Below are 24,712 nucleotides of genomic sequence, written 5' to 3' on the forward strand. Positions count from 1 at the left end.
CTTTCAGAAATTCAGGAATTGACCCGCCATCTGTGCACACTGCAGTTGCACAAACACGCAAACAAAAAGAGAACGGTCCAATTATTGAACTCACGCCTTCCACAAGGACACACACAGGTAAACATATAGACCTGCTTCAACAAACGTACCAAAGAAGCTCAATTAGAACATGAGCTTTATTTATAGCAGAGGCTGAAAGACATATATATAAACCGATGTCGAATGTCACCTTGGAAAAGCGGAACTTCACACCCTTACTGTGTTTACAAAAGTGCAACACACACACACACACACTTCCCTTCACAATGCTAACAGAGGCTAAGCGCTAACAAACAAGCCATAAAGAGAGGAATTATTGAGCTCTGTCCAGAGAGGGAGGAAAGGGAGGAAAGAGGTGAGTAAGTGGAGAGTGAGGAGGACGAGTGAGTATGTCGTGAGCAGAGGGAGAGCAGGGAGGGAGAGGAGAAAGGTGGAAACAGTAGAAAGATATTAATAGCGTTTCTCTCTCCTTAAATACCGACTGCAGGCAAAATGTGCGCAGGTAGCTGCAGAGCACATCGCAGCCCCCCCCTCCCCTCTCCTCCTCCTCCTCCTCCTTCTTCTTCTGGGACAGCAAACTTTTCATGGCGGGAACAAAAACCCAACACACAAACAAATCTGAGATGAAAAGTGCTTTTTCATGAGGAAAGAAGCTGAGTGAGCGATTCAGGGGCTCTAGTACTGGCTCATGCCCAAGGAAGAGAGGGCTACCTGACATGAGTGTTGTGTAAAAATGAGAGGAATGAGTGTGTTTTCCTCTGAATGCCACAACCTTCAGGAATATTACGTGAATTGATTAATTATTTACATAACTGCGAGAAACAACGTTGTGTCACAAAGGTGCAGCCTTGGCAGTTTTGCATCACAAACGCCACTAACGGACACTATCACACAAATAATTTGCTTTATTACATAAACAGGCTCTTCAAACGGCACTAAAGTGCCACGCGCTCTCCATCGCAGCCACACTACTACTGTTCAGATGATCTCTCACACACACGTATTCACACACTCCACACCAAAGAGCCACAAACTGCCACGCTGTTCCATTGTCTGTCTGCGGATGATGTATTTCAAACAGAGTGCCAATTAGACTGATACATTTTCCTTGCTGGAGAATGTCACTCTCAGTCACAGCAGCCATGAAAGTATCTGCCAACTACACACACACACACACACACACACACACACACACACACACACACACACACACACACACACACACACACACACACACACACACAGTGCCTGCACACAGTCAGACAATGTTACATCACATCATAATTGAGTCCTTTATTCTCTACTTTTGATTCATCGAAACTAATCCTTTAGTTGCATAAAACACGAGGTAAACAAAAGGCTTCTGCTGCTCGTTGAGTGTTTGTCCCTGACCCTCGCACACCGTGATATTGAAGTATCACACACAATGGATTAAGACTGCAGTGCTGCAAAACGAAGTTCCTGGAGTCTTTTAAGCAGCTGTGAGGATTTCAGTGATTTATTGCTGCCTTCAACCAATACAAAGAAACATTTCAGCGGCTCTTTTCCAGAGAATGAGGCTTAATTACGCGAAAACAATCTATGAATTCCAATTGTTTCAATTTCCAATAACTACATTTTAATGGTCTAGTTGGTATAGTATGGTATAGTTTCATTTTTGGAATAATTAGACCACAAGCAGGACAGAAAACACTACATTTCCTTTTCTTGGTTAAACTGTACAAGCGATTTTCATAAATATAGAGTCTTTTAAACATGTTATTCAAGAAACCAGAAAAGATTATTTAACTTTTTACAATCATGGGGGGCTGGAATCAATCCCAGCATGCATTGTATGAAGGGGAAGGTGTACCTGGACCAGTGGCCCGTCTATCTCAGACAGAAACCGTGAAAATCGTGGAGACGATGTACGTTTTGCAACTTTCTGAAACCGATAATCCAACGAGCCCACACATCTGACACAGCAAATAGTTGGGCTAAAACATAAGCTAGGTGAACATCAAACATGGTAACATAGATAACATTTCTATAACAAAGAAAGCAACTCACAAACATCACAAACGTAACTTCAACATAACACAACATCGGTCTACTGGTTGATGGTCTTATATTGGTGTGACCCTCCCAACCGGTGTGGCTTTTTTCCGTCTTTATACTCCGTCATGACACTCTGGGAGCATTTTCTCTGAGTGTCTAGATGGGTTTACATGGTAGTGACTTGAAAGCCTGTCGCATCTCTCACAGACACTCACGGGGGCCTCGTGCGCTGCTATCAGCTGCGCAGGGATGTGACAAAGTGTCGGCATTTGACGGCCTGGGAATGAACACGGGAACGGAAACAAGCAACAATTATCTTGGAATGCAGAACATCAGTCCACAAGTATCAAGAAAGTCTTGGAAGAAAAGATGATCTGCACCGCAAACTGGAGAAAGTGTCTTTCATTTGAAAAAAAGAACGATATAAAGTTGTAAATGTGAAAGTGAAATGTGTATTTTAGAGGAAGAGAGTGGAGGAACATAATTTGTGATTATGTACACGCTTAAAAAATGAAATAAAAAAGTACTGCACCTCCTGTTTTTTTCAGGTGTTATTGTCTCTTTTATATCTGCATCATGAGTATTATAAAGTCCTCCTCTCATCATCAGATGTATGCATCATAATCAAGCAGCATTTCATAGCTTCTCGAAACACATACCCTCCAAGTTTGTCTCTGTGCAGAAGCTGCTTACACACACACAAATAAATGTATATGATATTAATGCAGCACACTCATTGTAAGAAGGCTGGTGGTTTCCTGTGCCTCAGGGACATGACCCTGTCTGTTTCAGATGGTTAGAGACTGAGGAAATGTGTCCAGAGTGGTCTCATATCTAACCAGTAAATGAGGCGAAGTGAAAGTTTAACCACTGAGGAAGGATAAATCCACAATGTGGGGAAGGATGTGTGTGTGTGTGTGTGTGTGTGTGTGTGTGTGTGTGTGTGTGTGTGTGTGTGTGTGTGTGTGTGTGTGTGTGTGTGTGTGTGTGTGTGTGTGTGTGTGTGTGTGTGTAACAGGAACTGGATTAATAGTAAGTACACACAATTTCTTGCTGATTGGTGCTGCTTTGACCTGGTGGAAGTATCAGATGAAAGCAGTTTATGACATCAGGACAATTCAGTGTGAAATTGTCCACATAAATCATAGAAAATGTGGGTGATTACAGAAAGAGAGACTGGAAATATGAAACCGTTTGATTTATTTGCACAATATTGACATCAGTTATCCACTAAGCTGGAAGAAGTGTCCATCGTAAAGACCTTATAATCAGGCGTAAGCAACGACACACACACACACACACACACACACACACACACACACACACACACACACACACACACACATCCTCCCACTACAGCCCAACACAAATCATACAGATGCATTCCATTGTTTCTGATGCCTTTCTTTTTTACTTCTGCTCTTTGGACTTGTCTGTACAGAGCTGCCTTGGAGATGCGACCAGGGTGGAGGGGAAGTGCTGAGAGTGCTCTGACATTTAGCTGTGGTATTGTTAGCGCCAGCTAGCCAATTAGCACAGAGTCCACAGACCCCTTTAGTAGGTGTATGGGCTCACACGTCACACACCAGTGTGCTTGTATAGCGCTGACATTTCACCATTGAACCAGTGAGTGAGCTCAACCTTCACACAGCTTGGGGCTGGAGGTTGGGGGCGGGTCTTTGTTGAGACCTAATAGGAGGCAGAGAGAATACTTGGTACCTGTGAATATAAGGTTATATCGGTATTAAAGTATGTTGCACTAATTTAAAAACTACAACTTGAAGGCATAGCAGCAGACCCACCATGTGACTTGCCAAAGGTTTATTGGAGGTGAAACCCACCTGCATTTCAGGCCAATCATCATTACTCTGCAGGTCTAAACTTGTTACCGGAGCAGCGGGGATCTCCAGTGATGGATTGTACGGGTTTAGGGGCATCTCTCGAGGATTGAGACGCAACAAAAAGAAAGCGGTGACTGTAACATTTGAACTCGGGGTTAATGGGATCGGCATCACCAGTTTAAAGGCAAGTGGTGTGAGAACGTGAGCCGGGTTCACGCACAACACTGGTGGTCAGCGGATCTCGAGGAGGAGCTGACATGATTTACAGAGAAAACATGGTTATGGTGATGTTAAGGTCACCGTTAGTAATATAGGCTTGAGGGCATTTAATGAACTGTGCCAAAACAATCTCTGACACCATCTGTGTAGTGTGATGACAATTGTGTTTGAGACAGTGGACATTAAAGACTTTGACAGTTACAAAATATTTATCAGTGACAATGTTTAAAAATCACTGCTGTACAACTATGTTTTTTAACATATTTTTTGCATTTGATAGAGAACGGGTTCTGTAAAATCATGGACGTTGCATCCACATGGCACACGCTCCAGACCACAAGGACACCCCAAACAGGGAATATCTACTGATATGGAGGCCATGCAGTTTACCTGTCAGTCAAAAGATCCTGAGTGACCTGTGCCTCCATCTAACTGCTACACAAACATTAAATATTAATACCTAAACAGTCTGACTCTTCCCGTTGTGTTTACTGGAAAAATACTTAATCATAATGCTTGTGTGGACCAACAGTAACTGAACAAGGCTAAATGAGCAGCAAAAGTCTTAATTTGCTCCGGAGGACAGCTAACATTGTAGTCTGTTTTTTTATGTGTCTTTATTCAACAGTGTAGAGAGGGAAAAAAGTTACTATATTAAGGATGAAATCAATTAGAATGAAATGGTGGAGGGTAGATAAAATGTAGTAAATTTGGAGTTCTGACAGTGATTTTGTCAAATATGTAGTAAAGTCAACACATGTACTTTTTTAATCTCAGCAGTACTGCCACTCTGTTGTCAGGTTGCAACCAAGGCAACGACCCCGAGACCCTAAAGCTGGAGTTCCTTCTTTGATGGTGAACCGTCCGTTGGACAGATATGCAGTCGTATCGCGTGGTGAGTTCTGAGCATCGTTATCTGCTATCGCTGCCGTGACAGAAGTCAAACACTGGTACCCGGGTCACATGACACGGGGGGCTGCACTGTGTTACTCCTCAGTCCAGTGTCTATGCTGCATGCCATCCCTGCCTGTCAGACTAACAGTTTGAGTGTCTTTGTGTAGGTGTCAGTGTCTTTATGTTATGTGTATTCATAAGACAGAGTCCAGAGAAAGGCTAAAATACCTTGGAACAGTCATTTCACCTCAGTCTCTGAGGAGTGGAGCAAAAGTTATGTTATTGCCTTAACATTGTCATTGGGGTTTTTCTATATTACTAATACGTATACTAATACTACACTTGTCTCTATAGAAATCTAATAATATTGAGTACATCTTCTATTGTCCTAATATTCAATTCAGAGTATTGAAGACCACATTAACTTGGAATTGTAGATTATTACGAGATTTTGATTCAAATGAAGCACAATTATCAGCTAAACTTTCATTATGTGAACTCTACTCCAACACAGTATTACAAAATAAGTATCAAGATTAGTCATTCTGTGTGCGCCAAATTCTAACCCTACTTATGTATGTTATACAACTTAAAGATAGTAACATCAGAGCATTTGCTGAAGACAATAGGAGGTAAGCTCTACGGGATGATTTTTAGCCATGGAATTAAATCAAATGGCTTGAAAAAAGTGCCATCAATGGGAAAAATATCTGCTCCTGGACCACTATAGGACCGGGTTGAGCTCTGACTACTTACAACCTCTGGCTCCGCACCTGTTGGCCAATACTGAGAATTTTAGATTGGGGAGCTGTTTTTTTTTGCTTTTATTCCTTGTACATTGCACAACATCTAAGACAGCACAGATAAAGCATTTTTGTAGGGTAAAGGGTGCTGCTCCATACGTTCTGCTGCAGCAGCGTACAGCTAACATGTAGCAATGTTTTTATCAAATGCAAACTGCACAACTGTATCACTCTGTTGACCCTTGTTCACTGACTGAATATAGCACAGGAAGTACGTTTTCAAAGCTTGGACATGGCCTTCTGTTTGCCTACAATGTGGGTCATAAATATCTCATCTATGAGCAGTGTCATGTTGTTTTTTCCCCTCTGACACACATCCCCTAGCGGGAAAACAAACACATGAAGCAAGATAAAGAATATGTATTCTATTCTAAAGTTTACACTTTCTCTCCTCATACCAAGTCCTTAATTCTGGTCACTTGATTAGCTACTTAATAACTTAGTGCATAACCACACAAGACTGCAGACGTCAACATCTTTCACACTTTCAAGATACTAGTATCACAACAACTGATTATGTGGAGTTAATGACTGAATTACATAGAGATAATGTCTAAAATGTACCTTTGACCCCTTTACTCCACCCAAATCACTGTTGTTACAATTTTTCCTGCCTTACACTCACTTTGCCATTCTCACCCTAACTTTTCTCCTTTCTCCTCCCCTTGTGTCCTCTCCTTCTCCTCCTTTCTTTAGTGTAGCTTAAGAGTGGACCACTTGTGGGCCTCTTAGACACACCCTCTCCCCTCTTTAACTCATTACAACCAATTAGTTGACAGGCCAGGGAGAGGAAGGAGATAACACTCTCCTGAATTATTCATCCCTCTGCTGAATCTCATTGTACCGCAGCTATGTGTTTTAGTGTGGACGAGGAAAAAACCTGTTCAGACACCTGTGAGTCTGAAAAGAAAGGAACTTGCTGTTACCAGCGTTATCAGTCATTTAAGTGTCACTGAGATGTATTTATATTATTTTTTAATTTTAAAATGTTGATCTCAACGTCTAATTTTCTATTGTTTTGGCAATTCAGTGCGGACAAAAATCTTTATGAACAAACCTGCAGATTTAATTGAGTGCTGTGCAATGCTGACACACAGCTGCCATTCACATGATGGGTATCATGAAGTACTTTATTGGCATCTGTGTCACCTTAAGGTACTGGTAGTGGCACTGGCATCATAAACGACACTTAGCCCCAATCATTACATCCCTGATTGGAACAGAATGTCTTCCTTACTACTTCTTTCAGTTGTATTGGCCTCATATAAGGTGCACTCTGGGACACAGGGCGTTGTTTCAACATCACAGGACACCACAAGGTCTGGAACAATTAATTGAGCGATGATATTTAATGGAGAAAGGAGAACAGAGAAAGAGAGAGAGTGCTAAGAAGAGACAGAGGAAGAGAGAGGGGGAACATGTATATATATATATACATATATACATACAATATTACAGTAGTAGATGTATAGGTAGAAAGAGGAGGGAGCGGGGGTGAAGAGAAAAGTAGCAATGACCACAAGGAGTGAGTATCAGTCAGACACAGACAGAGATAATGAAAATGGTGGATAAGAGACTGTAAGAGGTGTTTGAATAATGTATTGGACAGACGAGGGGGACAGTGAGACGAGGAGAGCCAGAATGGAAAAGAGCAAGAGATGAGGTATCGTCTGTGAGGTCTCATCACACACTTGCTGACATTGCTTTAATCTCGGGGCCAAGAGAAAACTAGAGGGCCCACCGACACACACACACACACACACACACACACACACACACACACACACACACACACACACACACACACACACTGTTGCACAGTGAACATGGTCGCCGGCATGTGGGAACAGATTTACTGTGTGTTTGTGTGTGCATGGAGCAGCATTAGCAGCTGGGTTTTGAGTTAAAAAAAGAATAATCAAAAAGTCAGGCAGGACGTCTGCATGACATCATAACATACAAAAATGAGGACAGTTTGATGTGGCAGGTTTATGTTTATGTTTGTATTTCAAATTTGGCCGAAATAAATTCTGTATTTTCTACAAACAATTATGTTTTGACATTGACTGAAACCTTTTCATCACCAATCACTGTTCATTATATTCAATATCTGTTGTAAAAAGGGAGTGAGCTAGTGATATGTGAGGCCAGAGCTGCAACAGAAGCAGCAGCAGATGTCACAGGGGACACGGGGCAGGATGACTTTTGGACAAAGTTTCTCCCCCTCCTCCTCTCCTCATAGTGAAGCCTGTTGGCCTCATGTCGTGAGCAACCGGATAACGATAGAGAGAACGAATAAAGGCGCGAATAAGGCATTTAGAGGAGGAGGGGACAGAGCAGAGACCAACACAATCTCAAAAGAGCGAGCGTAATTATGGCTCCGTCGTTAACATTTGATTATTGTTTATGCTCTGCCCACGATGCAACTGGCCAGGCATTTTTATACACACACACACACACACACACACACACACACACACACACACAATCTCCATAAACCTACACATGAATGCACACAGTTTGCGAATGTGCACATGCCAATCAAGACTTTACCTGGCAGCATGCACTCAGCCACATGAGCAATGACACACACACACACACACACACACAGACACACACACACACACGTATATGTATACACACATTGCAAAGCATTTTCCGCAGGCAAGGCAGACCTTATTAATACGGTCCCACTTTGTGATTCTGTTTGAGCTCCGTCTCCATGGTGCTGCTTCCTCACATGTTTATAGTGACTGCCGTTATAAATTAAAATGATCTTAACAACACTTAAGATGGGCCTTGCATGCTGGTGCAGCCAGGCAGGGACAACTGGAGAAAGACACCGAGACCTGGGCTATCCCAGGATCTAGAGAGACAAGAGACAGAGACAGACAACGAGCAGAAAGAGCAGGAAGAGAACCGGGCGAGAGAAAGGAGGAACAAGGTTTGCTCCAAACTGCAAGTAAGATGTAAAGCAGATACAATATTGAGGATGCCTGGACAACCAGGGATACACATCAGGTACACCTGCATAGTCATGCAGCCTCCTCATCCTGAAAACTATATGCGCAGCGCTCACATGCCGGATGGGGTAAAGTTACAAACACTTGACAGAGAATAAAATCCAACACCAGAAACATAACAAGCCAAAGAGATACTGAGTCTGATATACAGAAGTTGTTTGGACCTAAACACATCAGAGACTGGCCAGCCTCTGCAGAGACGTGCACTTTTATATAGCTTTCAAGCTTATATTGTAAAGTTTTAACAGCTTGAATATACATGTCTACTTGTTTTCACAAGCCAAAGAAATGGTGGTTGTGCGATGTAACTGTCTACATATACCAGGGGACTATTATAATGTGTATACAGTGAGAGATTTTACCATAACATTAATCCCAAAGCTCTCCATTTAGCACGTGTTGGTATATTAGGCCATTGTGGGTAGATCAATGAGCAGGACAAATTTATGACAAGATTTTTTGCATCAATGTAATGAAGTACATTTTATTCAACGGGTACTTTATTTGCTGGTCTGGTTGGAAACAGACGGACAATTTCTCAATCGATTTTTTTTAACAATACCACAATATAAATCAATCAAAAGATATGAAATAGCATTGGAGAGGATTGTATCAATATCACTCATATCATTCCTTCTGACAAATAATTAGTTACATTACCACTTACTTGATATTGTCTCTGGAGATTTCTCTCATAACAACATTTCCTGTGACTCGACTCGTCACCATTTGATTCATTATCGCATATCGTTTAATGCCTCAGAGTCATTGTCATATCGACCATGAATGAGACCACATAAACTAACATTAGCTTCCACATTATTCAGCATCTGCTTATAATCAGCGGTGTGCAGGTGCAGACACCATTAGGGTCAGGTGTTAAGTGTGCTGCTGAAAGATAGTGGGTAGGCTTGCGCTACTGATATATTTCTAAATGCGCTTTTGGTCTTTGCAGCCGCTGGCGACACACATACCCTGCCTCATAGGTCGTCTTCGTCACTCTTTCTCACCAATGAACACCTTGATGAAAACATGCACACTGCTTACCCCATTCATTCAAACCCTGATATATCTTGAGATAATCATCCTAATGTTGTGTGGATACTGCCGGGGATGGTTACTGTACAGATGGTGACAGTGTGCCCCGAGCTGAGAACAGTTCTCTGGAATTGTAAGATTTAATAGAGGAGCACTTGGCAGGGCAACTGCGCATTTACAGAGAGTGACGTTACACAGCAGCCCTTCCGTAGCTTGTGACACAATACATTTACAGTCACAAAAGAGTCAGACTTTACTGGCAGGGCCGTCTATCGTGGCCAAAGTCCTAATTGTCCTGTTTTACCGAACAGCTGGGCTGCAGGGTTTCGGCAGGTGATTTAAAGTAGGACAGTGTGAGAACCAAGTTGGTGGCAGCGCAGTAAAGTGTTTCAAGAGAAAGCTCACAGAGCAGCCAGACCAAGAGGTGTCGGATGACATTTTGCAGTGACAAATAGAAGGAAGGTAATGTTGATCAATCAAAACATTTATGTTGCAAATGCACAGATTTTTCAATTGAGAGGTGACTCAAGGGAAAGTGTCATGCGATGAAGCAACTCAATTTGGTTCATTTTGAACAGAAAATAAAGAAAAACAATGCCAAAAAATACTAATCTCACTCTTAGCAAACGAGTGAGCATACTGACATACTTTTTACTTGTTTAGGACATTTTGTACAACTTGTGAGCAAATAAATGGAGCCCATTGTTTCGTTTAGTCTCTCTTTTGAGAGCTAGTTAGGCAGCTGGTGACATAATTACAATAATTTTTTGCACGTGTATTTGTATCACTGTATGGTAATCTTGTTTCAACCTCTTTCGTCCATCTTGATTGCTAAAGAACATTTCTATTTTTTAATTTATAAATCAGAACCACAATTTTTGAAAACAGGCTTTGACATGTTGATGTTGTGAGACCTTTACAGAAACAAATCCTCCCAAACATATGCAATGTATTGCCACACAAATGTCACAAATCCCACCTCCTCAGCATCACTGTATTCACTGAAATGTGTCAGCAGCTAAGAGGAACGTGTAGTTTGAACAATATAATCCACAAAATCACTAAAATCATCCACAGACGGTATTTTGTTTAAATGAATGACTACTAGAAGAAAATGGCACAACAATTTGTCAGTATTTGCAGCTCCGGTTGTGCATCTACTTGAGCAGAATTGCCAACTCTGCATATATTGCAGATGCTATATATTACGGAGAGACAGAGATGTAATCATAATATATACAGTGCAAGGGAGCTGGGAGACTGTTCCTGGATTATTCTGGTGAAAGTAGATCTGATGTTTAGAGGGTCTTGACTAGTCAAAATAAACTCTTGGTATTTCCCTTTGACCCTGCCGAGCACATGCCACAGTATTCCTGGCCTGCCTCGATGCAATAACATTACATAAACACAGATTAGTGCAGATTAGATAGTGTCAACACCGCTGCTGATCACCCATCTGCAGGAGAATAAAACAAGACTGTTGTCTGTGGGTCAGGGTCTCTGCTGAGTATGTGTGTGTGTGTGTGTGTGTGTGTGTGTGTGTGTGTGTGTGTGTGTGTGTGTGTGTGTGTGTGTGTGTGTTTGTATGTTTCACCTTCAGCCTTTTTGTTCTGCACTATCAAGTAAATAAACACCATCATGATAATGTTGTGTGTGTGTGTGTGTGTGTGTGTGTGTGTGTGTGTGTGTGTGTGTGTGTGTGTGTGCGTGTGTGTGTGTGCGTGTGTGTGTGTGTGTGTGTGTGCATGCTTGTCTTTTTCCTGTATGAACGTGAGCAGAGAGAGCAGGGCTGAATATTGGGGGGAAACCTGATGCCATCCCAGGACAGATAGTCTCCTCTCCAGGGAGACATACAGTATCTTGTCCCGAAAGGAGAAATGAATATACCAACTAACCTCGACTCTCCCCTCTTTCCATCTTACTCCTATTCCCCTCTCCTAACCTTCCCTCACATGCACAAACAAATCACTTGTCCTGTTATAAGCCCTTCCCTCCTTTGCAGGACAACTAAGCTATCAACACCTCCACAACGGATGTTTTCTTTACTGTTTCTGGACATACCGTATGCTCCTGACATCTCCTCCCACCTTTTTCTCTGCCTGTTGGCTTTAAAGTGAGTACCTTTTAATCCCCATGAGCAAGCATCTGCCCTGCTGCAGTGCCCTTGAGCAAGACACTGGATCCCCTCCAGCTTCAGGGCTGCTATTGCGGTAGGGGACAAGCGGAAAGAGAATTTTCCTACAGGGATCGATAGAGTATCACATTATCATGTTTAGCGTTCATCCTTAGCAAAATCAAGCTCCCTCCTACTCCGTCCTCCATCTTCTGTTTGTCCTCTGTGTCACACTTTGGTGTTAGCAGGAAGCAAGCCACTCTCTGGAAAAGTAAAGCCACCGCAGGGCAGGCAAGAAGGTTAAAGCAGTTGCTGCAGAATGTGGATCAGGACACATGACATAATATGAGACACTCAGCTTGACTGAGACAATCACATAGGCCGGGTGAGACAGTCGGGGAAAGACCCCAAGACATTTACAAGGTGATGCAACAACACCGGGATAAATAAAGACCTGTTTGATTAGTGTAATTTAGTGTCTAACAAACTATGTTTTATTATTAAGGTATTCCTTCTACTGTGTCACTTAAAATCAAACTGAAGGTTTTAGCAAATTTTCAAGCAGGAAGAGAAGGATCTTTTTAACTGTTATCCTCACAGGAAGTAGCAGCAGCACGAAGACATCAATACATCTTGACTCAAAAATGTATCTGTGTGTATCTGTATCCAAAATTAGGTTTTTAAAAGCTCAAGAGCACAAATCAATCAAAATCCTCTTCTCTGAGTTCCTGCCCAATCCAGTCACTCTGAATGCAATCTAATTATCAGCTAACTTCCCGTTGGTTCCTCCTTCTCTCAAATTAAAGGAAAGGCCAAAGATGCTCGAAGAAGAATTAGCAGGTTACTGCACCACCGGTGTGTCCCTGCGGAAGACATATGGAAGATTCTTTCGGTTCTTCAACTTTACTGATTTAATATCAGAGCTTTTGCGGCACTCATTCATCCCAATTTAGGGATTGTTTAAAGTAAGTACCAAGTGAAGGTTTCCCCAACTCCTGAACATTAGGTGGCATGGGCTTATTCAAAGTGATGCATATTTTACTGACCAATTAACTATTGCAACTAACGATTATTTTTATTATAATCAAATATTCATTTTGTCTATTAAATGTCAGAAAGGTCAGGCCACACCCCACAGACATTACACATATCACATTTGACGAAGAAAAGTACAAAAATCATTACATTTGAGAAGCAGAAAGACGGAAATGTTTGTCATTTTGCTTGAAAAAATTCTGGGATGAATAATCAGTAATCAAAATAGTTCTGTCAATCAGCCGATCGATTTATAGACTATACTTTAGATTTACTTGTAACTCCTGCATGTGACCGTTATCACATATTTACCTATTTTTTTATGTTTTAGTCCTCCACATGTTAAAAGCATAGCTGATCTTACGTCTCACACACACAGAGCTCTTTTGAGAAAAGACTTCACCGGCCAATCAGCACTGAGAGATAGAAAGGGGAAGAGATAGAGAGGCAGTGAAGGAGGGAAAGTCAATTAGACAAATGAGAGATTATATCCCACTCAGGAGGAGAGGGAAGGGAGGAACGATGGAGAAGAGAGAGAGAGACGGGAGAGAAAAGGCATTTAGGCAATAAAGGATCCTTAATGGAGCAGAATTTACACAACCTGCTGAGGGGAACAGATAAAAAAAAAACAGCCGCAGTAATTGAACAACAAGCATCCAACCTGCAGTCCTGAGCAGGTTAAAAAACACACACAATGTGCAGAGTGGCTTTCACTCTTCACCGTTTTATGGTGCCACCTCCTGCTCCACCAACCTTCTTTCTTAGTCATCAATAAAAACACATTCATGCGCTGACTGAAAAAAGCAAACAAACAACAAAAAGCTATTTTCTGACACTACTTAGACCATCAATAATTAAAAAAACAGCTTCAACACCAAATGCGTTAGTGCATTTTGGAGGATGCCAAAGCGAGGGATTTTAGTGGGTTTTGTTTCGCGTGGTGGAAAACCTGGAAAAGCAGACCAGACAGTTTGCATGACCGAGGTGAGAGTAGATTAGCTGACTTAAACCGGGTTCAGAGGGAGGGAAAACTGCAAGGATAGAGGGAACACATTCAATAAACAAGCTGCCTGGGCCAAATGAGTTTCATAATGTCAAAAGGCAATTCACCTTTTATGAAAAGCTTGCGAGCTGCATTATGTGTGCAGCACCGTTAGCACAAAGGACATGTGAGGAATACACCATCACCATATACAGTAGATATTTAAAACTGTATTTTCAGTAAATCCCTCAAACCATCAGTAGAAAGGTTATGGAGAGCATTAGGCGGTGAGTCCTGTTGTGGGTATCTCCCTCCACATCTATAAATAATGTGGCTTTAGGCTCAAGCTTTCATAAACAGAAACCATCACTGGGACTTGTGCTATGAAAGGTTAAAGTAAAGGCATTCCCACACGTCGTGGAGACAGAAGGCTTCATCTGGCAAAGATTCATGAGAAGTGTATTTTATGAAGCTACTGTTCAGATCAAAGGGAGGGATGAATATAGAAGTCGGTTTCCGCTTCCCTGTCAGATTAATGATAATTTCTTTATCGGCATAAACAGTGCATTATTAAAAGATGCAACCGATTAGCAAGCACGGAAGTGTTCTCTCGTCCATTCAATTACTGCAGAGTGTTTACGGCCAAATGTGCAGCTTGCAGGAAAAACCTCTTAAAGTGATTTAGTATTGAAGTTGCAAGAGACAAAGCAAATGACCAAAACGGAAGCAGCGGAGGCTGAAGATATCCTCACTTCCATGAACACTTGATCCCACGCTTTCTATGATGCAACTCAGTCTTTCTGTAAGATCCTTCGTCGCTGGTAAACTCTGCAACTTCATTTTGTAACGCAGGTTTTCTAAAAACACCCTTAGAAAAACATCTGAATAGCTCATTTTAGTAAGTCATCAAAATAACATACATTTATGTCCAAGCGACAAAGTCCTCTAAAGCAGAGGTTTCTCAAAACCTTCTCAATTAGCCCGGCAGGAAGGTCAGCTCTGTCCTTATAAAACAACTACTTGCAAAGACTACTCTCTTCTTCACTAATACTGATACTCGAGGTCAAGTCTAAAAACTCTAAATAATATATGACCGGTATATTTTTACCCTCCTTAGAACCATCAATCACTCTGGCTGATCATTGTTCAGTCCTGATTTTACTGTCCGTCCACATGCACTATGACTGAATATTTCAGTGGGGAGTGCTGCACCGAGTAAGAGACTAAGATGGAGTGTGACAACCAAGATCAAGACATGGCATGGCTTGTTGGGTTTCCACAGTACTAACATTAGTTGGACATCGCAGAATGACCTGATAGGCGACTGATAGTCTGATGTTAGACTGGAGTTCCACGGCCCCAAAGGACCTCCTGCCGGGATGAATAAGTACAGGCAAAAACAGGGGGCCTCATGTGATGGTCTATATGTGGCACTGTTTATGGTGGAAATGGTTGCAAGGTCAGAGGTGAGGGGAAACACTGATACCGATCCCTCTGAATGCTCTCTTCTGGCAAGCTCGTAGGGTAGGTTTACCCACACACGCACAGATGAGAGGAGCAACAGTAGCTGTAACGATTAGTTGATGAAGCAATTTGTGCACAATTTTGCTATGCAATCCTTCATTTAAAGTAATGATTAAGATAACATTTGAATCATTCTGCGGTTCTTTTCTCTATTTTATATCATTGTAGACTTCAAATCTTTGGGTTTTAAACTGATAGTCGGACAAAAGAAGACATTTGATTATTTCTTCGTTTCCTCTGGGAAACTGTGATTATTACTTTTTCCCAACTTTTTATACACTAAACAATGAACCAATAATATAATCATTAGGTCCTTACCAACAGATCCTCAGTAATACACACAGATGGTGAACAATACAATGAGGGCCGCTGATGTCTGAACCAGCTCAGACAAACAGAACAACCCTCCTACTGACGTTGTAGTTTTACAGCAGGTGGACCAAAAGGAAGCGATTCAAAGGTGACAAAGAGTTATTTTACCATGAGTGATTGAGTGAAGGGACCATAACAAGACAACACTTCACACACCATTTGAAACAGAACCTCGGCAAACGCCAGAGCCTGTAGTGGCGTCTAAGCAACAGATCGGGTTGGTGGACCGAGGAATTCTTATTCACAGACATTTCCAGGAGCACTATTGTCTCCTTTAACAAGTTACTGCATCCTTAGAATTCCTCCATCCCTTTCTTTCTTAGTTTTTTAGTTGAGTCTGTTCATCTAACTAATGTCAAGTTCCCAGGATGGGAGAGGAGAAACTGAATTAGCATAGAGCTGTTACACTGGCAGGAGCAGGTGTTTGAAGAAGTGTCTCCTCCACAGCAGCCAGTTGACATACATATGTAAAACAGATTACAATAATGTAACCGTAGCCGTTGCGAAGGCAGGATGTTAAAGTTACCCAAGATCTTTATCGAGGGCGGAATCTGTCTCTATGAGAATGCATCTTGTGTGCAGCTGTGACAGCAACAAGGAGGGTTGAGGAGTGTGGTGAGACTTAAGTGGGAGCCCGTGGAGAGACATTACAGTGGAGAGCCTTTCCTACACGCTCCAACACACACCTGTGACGAGAGGCTCTCTGGAAGCAGCGCATCTGTTTCATGTCCCCCATTACGATGCAGGACTAATTAAAGGTTCAATGGAAGTTAGCAAAGCGCCCTACACAGCAGTGTATGGCTCAACAATTACAATAGATCAACGGCACCTTAATTGAGCTTCTTCGTACAATTTATTTCCCTCACACATGGTGCGGCTCTCAGCATGGCGAGCACCTCACATGTAATGAATCGAAACAAGTGCACAGCATAAAACAGGACATCGCAGAGCCGGCTCACTTGCAAAGTCAGTCCAGCTCCGTCTTTGAGGCCGTGGCATCTGAAACGTGATCTGGGCACCTCAGAAGGCCGGCCCGGCCTCTCTGACAGAGAAATAACAATAATGTCATGGCTGCCATCCACTTCGACGCCCAGTGACATCAGGGAGAATGTCACCTGCAACTGCCCTGCAAAGACCATGGCTTTTAATGAGCATGTTAGTCCCGTGTGTGCAAAGACATGTTTGCAGTCCGATGGGAACGGAAAAGGCAGGAACAAATAGAGAGAAGTGAAAGAGCTGAAGGTCAAAGCGAGTGTAGCATTCTGCTGATCCGCACTCACTAGTGTGCCAACGTTATATGATGAGAACACATATGGGATGTTCTGCAGTGGGATTTCCCTGTTATAAACACATGATGGCATTGGCAGGGAGACGGCTGCTCTTTTCTAAACAATGACGGTGAAAGCACGGCCCGGTCCAAGGAGCTCCCACACATAATGCTCTGTCCACTATGTGCCAGATGGAGGACAGCTGCTGGGGCACAAGTGGTCTGGGCTTCACTTGAAAAGACAGTGACATACACTGACACTCTTAGAAAATAAAATAATCTCTGTAAATAATCACTCAGTGAACTTTAACTTTTTTTCAACACTACCAAGTGTTTTGATTTAGTCCTTCAAGAGGTTACATTTAAATTTGACACGGGTGCACATTTAAACAAATGACAATTCAGTACAGTTTGATCTGGACAGATAAGTGCTGCATGTTTCACATGCTAGTTTTGGGCTGTGGGGAACAGCCATTGCTACCAGTGAGCTCATACTTTTCCAGTGTTTACATGTTGTATACATTATAGAGCATATGGCACGTGAGTACTTTAAATGGTAAATGGACTGTACTTGTATTGCGCTTTTTTTCTATTCTTCCGACCACTAAAGTGCTTTAACACTACATGTCATTCACACCCATGTTATACACTAATGCAAGGTGCCACCCGCCCATCCGGACTAACAAACATGCATACCCATTCATACACAGCGGGAGCAACGTGGGGTTAATGTCAGTGACAGAATACTTTCTACAGCGGGGGAGTTGCTTCCTTTGAGCTCTATGTTTCGTGCAAGATAATTCTTCATATGGTTAAAAAGCTGTCATGTAATAATTAATTGAGAATGGATTCAAGTATTTTTTTTAAGAATGCATCATTTACTTCACCTATCATACAAATGCTGCAATGAACAAATTCAGTCTCAATAAAGTTTGTAACCACACTTACAACCGCCCTCACATGAGAACACTTATTTTTCACGTTCAAATGCAGTTGCTCCAGGGTCCTTCTGATGATGTGATCAGACACAGAGGGAAATGAAACAGAAGACCTCGTGCTGTGATGATGTATGACATGTAACCGCGCTAACTGCAGCATAAGCAACTCTGCCTGTTTAATTGGGAAATACATCATGTGACTGCTGGCGTATACTGATCAAAACACGTGTAATGTCGCCTATCTCGCAGCATGTGGCTTCGCTCACCGACTTTATTCATCTTTATACAGTTTTTATTAGATAAAAAGCCAAATGTTGAGTTTGAAATGTGCTTCACTTTGTCACACACCAATAAAAACAAACGGGGACGATGATGGTATACACTTACATGAATGCGTGGTAGATGAACGCCCATCCTCTTGGTCTTTCCAACACGTTGTACATGCAGTTCTGCAACTTTCTGTAGCGTTTGCTGGAAACGGCCAAGTTGGCCCGGGGTCCGGGCGGCCCGGGTCGCGGGGTTCCCAGCAGACCTGTGCGGTGAGACGGGTGTCCGCGCTCCGGACTGGACGGTTCGCTTCTCTCCGTGTGGACGGCGGTGAGAGCCACAAACTCTACACGCCTTTCGTCGTCCGGATTCGGGGGCACCAGCATCCTGATGCCGCCGTTGTTGGACGGGCTTCCTAGCATGCTCCGCTGGCACCACTAAACTCTCCTGTCTGACACTTTTCACTGGGTCGCCCGCAGCAGCGCAGAGCAAAGTTTTGACCAAGTCATAGTTCGGGTTGTCTCGCCTATAAAGTGGACTTAAAGTAGTCTGCTGGTCAAAACACACGGATAAACACCATCCCTGCGGTCTCGGTTGAATTACTTAAGATTTAAAAGTTATCTGTAAATCAAGTCCCGGTTGCAACAGAACAGATGCACATTACTTAAATAAGTGCGTCGCACTGAAACGTGACCTTCAGCGAACATTGTTAAGAGTCAAATGTGAAAGGTAATCAACGGGGTGCACGCAGACAAGTAATTACACATGCACTAACTCCAAGAACAGAGTGAAAGACCTGTCATCTCTTTGCAGAAATAACCCAAACTGAGTCAAGTAAAGTATATTACCACAAATACACTAAAAGCCACAGAGCAGGTGAGCGCAATGCTCACGCAGTGGATCTGTGTCCGCTAAAAACCAACTATATCCGAGTCTGTCATTAAGTTCGTTTAAGCTGTTGTTTGTAGTTTGAATTGTCAGAGTGAGACTCGCCCAGTCGCGAACATCAGCCCTCTCTCTCTCTCTCTCTCTCTCTCTCTCTCTCTCTCTCTCTCTCTCTCTCTCTCTCTCTCTCTCTCTCTCTCTCTCTCTCTCTCTCTCTCTCTCTCTCTCTCTCTCTCTCTGGTCCAGCGCTCGTGCGCTCCGGCAGGCGGGGTGGAGCGCGCAGAAGTGAAGACCATCAGCAGGATGTCAAGAATCGCAGACGACCAACTCTACAACTCTGTTGAAAGGCCAAATAAACGCTCGCCGATGTTCGCATCTGGTTTGTAAACGCTTACAGAGATGCCAACTCTCTCTTCCTCTCTCTGGGGAGTTCACGCTCAGAAGGAGAAGCGCCGGCGAGAGGCGAGGACGCGGTGAGTGCGCGTGGGTCCGGGGAGAGAGAGGATGGCCGGACAGTCATCTTCTTTCCCGAAAGAAGGAGATTTATGGTAAAACGGATAACTAAGAGAACTGCTGCTCGTGCTTACCTTAATACTTTAACTATTACAAAGTATCTATGAGGATCAAAGTTCCTCAGCTACCTTTTTTAATATTTTTAAAAACATACGTTTTAAGGGTCAGGGATTTTGAGTACAAAAGTTTATTTTGTGAAATGAAAATGCCCCCTGTGTTTATTGTGTGAGGGGGCTATATGCTGCATTAGTTTGGGACAGCAGAGACAGGTGCAGGGGGACACAGTGGCAGCACCTCAGTGGACGGAGCTTTCTAAATCTATGACTGTGACACACACAGAGGCTTATGGGTATGACGCAAATACTGCCGTTATGGAGCACTGGGTCGCATTGACTGCATTGTTGAGGGGGTCCCCAAACTCCAGCTGGCCTCAGTGTATCATCCAACTACCAAAAGTGAGTAATTAATGAGGTAATTCACAATTATGCGTGTGAGCTAATATCTCTTTTCAGATAGACTAGAGGCTCTCAAATGTACATCTGGAAGTGTAAAATCCTGATGAGGAAAAGAAATGAGGAGTTCAGAGGAACAAATCTGCTCTCTTTTTCCAGCACCTCATTGCTCACATCTACAGTCCCCACTTGAGTGAGCCATTACTCAATGATATCACTGTCTTGATATTTAAGTAGAATATATAAGAGTTATTGTTGAATAAAAATACACTTTATTGCCTGCGTCAAACAGAGAAACGGACCTATCACATCTGTGCGTTCAGCATTGGTAAAGTTCTACAGTGTTACACAACAACAGAAGACGAAGGTCCCTCATGCTAAGTGGCTGCTGCTGCTTATGGATCATGCAGGACTGTGGAATGGGGAGTGGGAATGCAACTGGAGTCTCTCACAAGTCAATTCCACACATTATTCCCAGGGCCCAGTCCCATTGCATAACGAAACATCACTAATCCTTAACTCTTTCCTTAGAGTCTCACATATTGACTGATGGCTATGGAATCAGCTTTTGTTTACAGACTAGTTAACATAACAAATCAGTCTGACATGTGAGGCAACATTTTCATAACATAGATGTAAGATTTTCTTGAATTAATTGATTCATAATTTAGTATTTTCATAAAGATACATAAATGTTATTGATCCAACGTAACAACATTTTAGGGGTCAAAATGTCCGCTCGTGGTGAAACACTTCCTTTACAATTGTGCAGAGCTCAAGATGACGTCTTAAAAATGTCTTGTGTTGTCAGAACAACAGTCAATTTACCATGACATAAAAATAGATAAAAGCAGCAAATCCTCACATTAGAGAAGCTGGAGCCACAGAATGTTTGCAACCTACATTTTAAGTGGTGACAAATCAATTCATTCTAGAATTGTTTCAGTTTACAAGACTTGACTACAAATGAGGGAAGCAGAGTATGCTGAAGTCCTTAGTGAAATAAATAACACAATCCATCAAATAAAAGTTAAAAAAAAGTGTGACCTCATCATGGTTCCAGGCCTCTGAATTGCTGCCCACATCCATGATTATTTTAAATGACAAAATGGCAATTCAGTTTGATTATCAAGACATGACAACAATCGGAGCAGCTATCAAGCCCAAACTGATTGTTTGTTCTAGTTCCAAACAACAACTAAATTAACTTCACTCAAGCTCTGGTGCTACCAAGAGGTTTATTTCAGTGATGTTAGAAAATATAGGAGTGAAACCATCTTGTATTTTGAAATATGATCAGTGGAAAAAATACATAAACTGCTGATATTGAATCTATTAATGAAACTCTTTACTTACATGGTGACAAAATGCAAAGGTGAAATTCACACCTACAGGTGCAAGCAAAGGTGTATATTTCAAGCCAGAATAGTGATGTAACATAAATGAGAGACAGGGGATCAAATGAGAAGAAGGTCATCTAATAGTAGAGTCTTGTGGAGCCTAACCACCCAGTGATGAAAGGAGGAGGTCCTTTCTAAACATCAACACAACGGCATCCTGTATGGGAATCTCCCGCTACATCTCTCTCTCTCTCTCTCTCTCTCTTTCTCTCTCTCTTTCTCTCTCTCTCTCTCTCTCTCTCTCTTTCTCTCTCTCTCTCTGAGCTTGGTTTCCTCTCCTCCTCTGAGCAGTCCAAACCAGGCCGGGGGGGCGACGAAGGAAGAAGGTGCCGACTGACAGCTCAGCCCTGCTCTTACCCTCTGGGATTTACATCAAAGTTGCACCGAGGCAAAACCACGCACCCCCTCTTTCTATTACAGTACCAGCCCTGCTGCATTGTTGCTTTCACCCAGTAATCGACACTCCGGGCTGGGCAGAGTATCCAACGTTGCCTTGTGGATAAAAGCTGCCCAGTGACAACACACAACAGCTGAGCAAGGTCAGACTGTGAAATGTGAATGTGGAACGGGTGGTTGGTTGTACGAATGTATATAACCAGACCATAAAGAAAGGGTCAAACTCTCATATACACAGATTTTATGGTAGCCAAGGTGGAATTATAGTCGGGGATGACCCGGGGAGGACTGCAGGGGCCCAGTGTTGTGTTCCCTTCACGCCCACCTTTTCCCTCGCTGTTGTTTTTCCACTGCACTTCTCACTCCAAGCATTCGCTCACGCCCCAAAGAGCCAGCTGAGCTACGGGAGCCGACAGCCACTCAGAGAATCTATGGGAACTTAAAAATACTCACATCAGCAATTGTGAGCTACACATAGTAGAGTACAAACCCGCTGCGTCCGACCCCACCAACCTTTTGTTTCCGCTGTGCACTTGGACGTTTATTTACGCCACTTAATGGCTTTCCCAGACCACACTCTTGTTTGCCTTTATTTAATCTTCTTTCTCTTCTTTGTTTTCCTCCCCTTTAACAGATTTTCTACATGGAAAACATCAGAGGGACTAAGAGAGGAGGACTGGATTGTTGATTTAGTGTCTGTTGTGTTGCGTTGATGTTGTTGTGATACCTATGGTTGTAGTCTGAGGAGAGATGAAATGATGACATCGTGTCAAACAGGGCTGCGCTTGGAGCAAGAGCTCCCGCTGAACAACACACTCCGACTGTCATGTCGACGCTGTAAAAATGTCAACGGACGTGAGGCAGTGTTCCTGTGTTCATCATTCTGCTTCATGAATAAGTGTCAACCACTACATCCAGCGAGTGAGTAAGGAAATTACACTGGTTCAGTCAGTGGCCCATTCATGAGCAGTCAAAGGATCCTTTGTAACTCACTACAGCAGTGAATGAGTGTACATGCAGCGTGTTGTTGAAGCAACTGCAAGTTAGACACAACCTCACTTCCGTCAGGCAACCATCCAAACCCTGAGCTATAAAAAGACACCAGCCAACACACACAAGCAGCAGTATAGTTAAGTGTTACAACCGAGTCGATTTCAAAACATTCAGGGGTTTGATGACCTAAAAGGTCAAGGTCCACAGGGTGAAAATGGGGTGAGGCTAGATTATAGTAGATCTTAAGCCAAAAGGAGAGAGATAATGAAAGAGTTCAGAGCAGAAAGTTACTCAACTGCTGTAAGTCTATATGAAGGATTCATTTTGGCTCTATGAACACGATGTATCTCAATTGTCTAATCTGAATGAAGACATGGACATAGAGTCCGTCCTTTATAGTCGAGAACAAAACGATTTAATAACCTTGTAAACAAACTTCAAGGATTCTACTTCATTGCACTAATTGATACACTTGTTGTGAATCTATTTCCCCAGTCGGTTACTGCTCCTTGTGAAGGGAGACGCACACTAAGAGGATTTCCCTCTGTGTCACATTACTCTTACTCAACACTGAAATGCCAGGACCTGGGAAAAGCTTGCATTATGGTTTGACGGTGATAAAAAGAAACTCTCCCGACACCTCAGCAAAGCAGAAAAGTGGATCAAACACAAAGTGGACGTCCACTCCTGTTAAGGGTTCGTCTGTGACTTGGTGAGACCAACCGGCGTTGTGGCCCAATCACAAGGTCCAGATCGCAGCCAAGGCCGTCAGCCCCAATTCATCGAGCCAAGGTTGCCTTGATCTGACCCGACGAGCCGGCCAAGAAAAATACCACCAGACGATCCTTTTCATGCTCGACTTAAGCTCAAACATTCTCACAATCTTTGCTGCTCTCATTAGAAAGAGCCGAGCATGAGTCTGTACTCATTAATTCTGTTATTGTTCAGTGATTAAGTGGATTAAGAAAGGGCCCTCTGGTTTGACTAATGTTTGCTTGTGGCTCCGACTACTGTGGCTTAAGCAGACAGTTGAGTAGTCAGCGGTGTGTTGTGGAGAAACACCTTCAATGTGATACTTGCAACTTTTGATCTTTGGCTTTCAACACTGACACAATGTTGAATGCGAGACATTTTACTTGGGTTAAGTGATCATTTTGATCTCTCTGCATATCTAATGTTCCATTTCACCATAAGTACTTCTCTTCCTTTTAAGATTTAGGTCGGATAAGGAATGCAGTCTGATCTCGCAGGAGCTGAGCAGTCTCCAGCCAAATAGCTCGTGACTATTGTTAACCGCTTGTCCTTTGTAGCACATGAAGCTGAGGTGAACGGAGCAGAGATGTTCATATAGTGTGGGGATTGGTGGTCTGGGTGCAACGTGGGCACATATTGATTACACATTTTGCTAGTGTCTCTGCTATTAAACAATGCTCTTGGTGAAAAATTGTTAACCCCTTGTTCGGCAATAAATCGGGTGCCCTAACACAGGATATCAGTGACATTTACGGTTTGTTAGATCAGTGCTGCCCTCCAATGGCCATTTGGGAAAACGACACAAACCTCACACCAACACTGTTGAAACCACCAACATGTTCTTGAACATTTAAAAAACTCTTACCATAAACGCAACCATTTAATGATATTTTGGTTGTCTTGCAGAGGGTTGTCTCTCCCTGGAAAC

The 24,712-nt window shown here is 42.7% G+C and overlaps 1 protein-coding gene across 1 annotated transcript in view; it reads right to left on the reverse strand.

Moving 5' to 3' along the window:
• Window positions 1-18,814, reverse strand: part of kcnq4 (potassium voltage-gated channel subfamily Q member 4) — a gene marked incomplete at both ends in the record, with an annotated part of 48,768 nt that extends 29,954 nt beyond the window's left edge. Inside the window, one exon of the mRNA XM_079231849.1 lies at window positions 18,513-18,814. Coding sequence (XP_079087975.1) covers window positions 18,513-18,814 — 302 coding nt within the window. The remainder of the gene's footprint in view (window positions 1-18,512) is intronic.
• Between the last annotated feature and the right edge of the window lie 5,898 nt (window positions 18,815-24,712).

The sequence above is a fragment of the Taurulus bubalis genome, assembly GCF_910589615.1.
Source record: "Taurulus bubalis genome assembly, chromosome: 16".
In the NCBI taxonomy this organism is placed as follows: Eukaryota; Metazoa; Chordata; class Actinopteri; order Perciformes; family Cottidae; genus Taurulus; species Taurulus bubalis.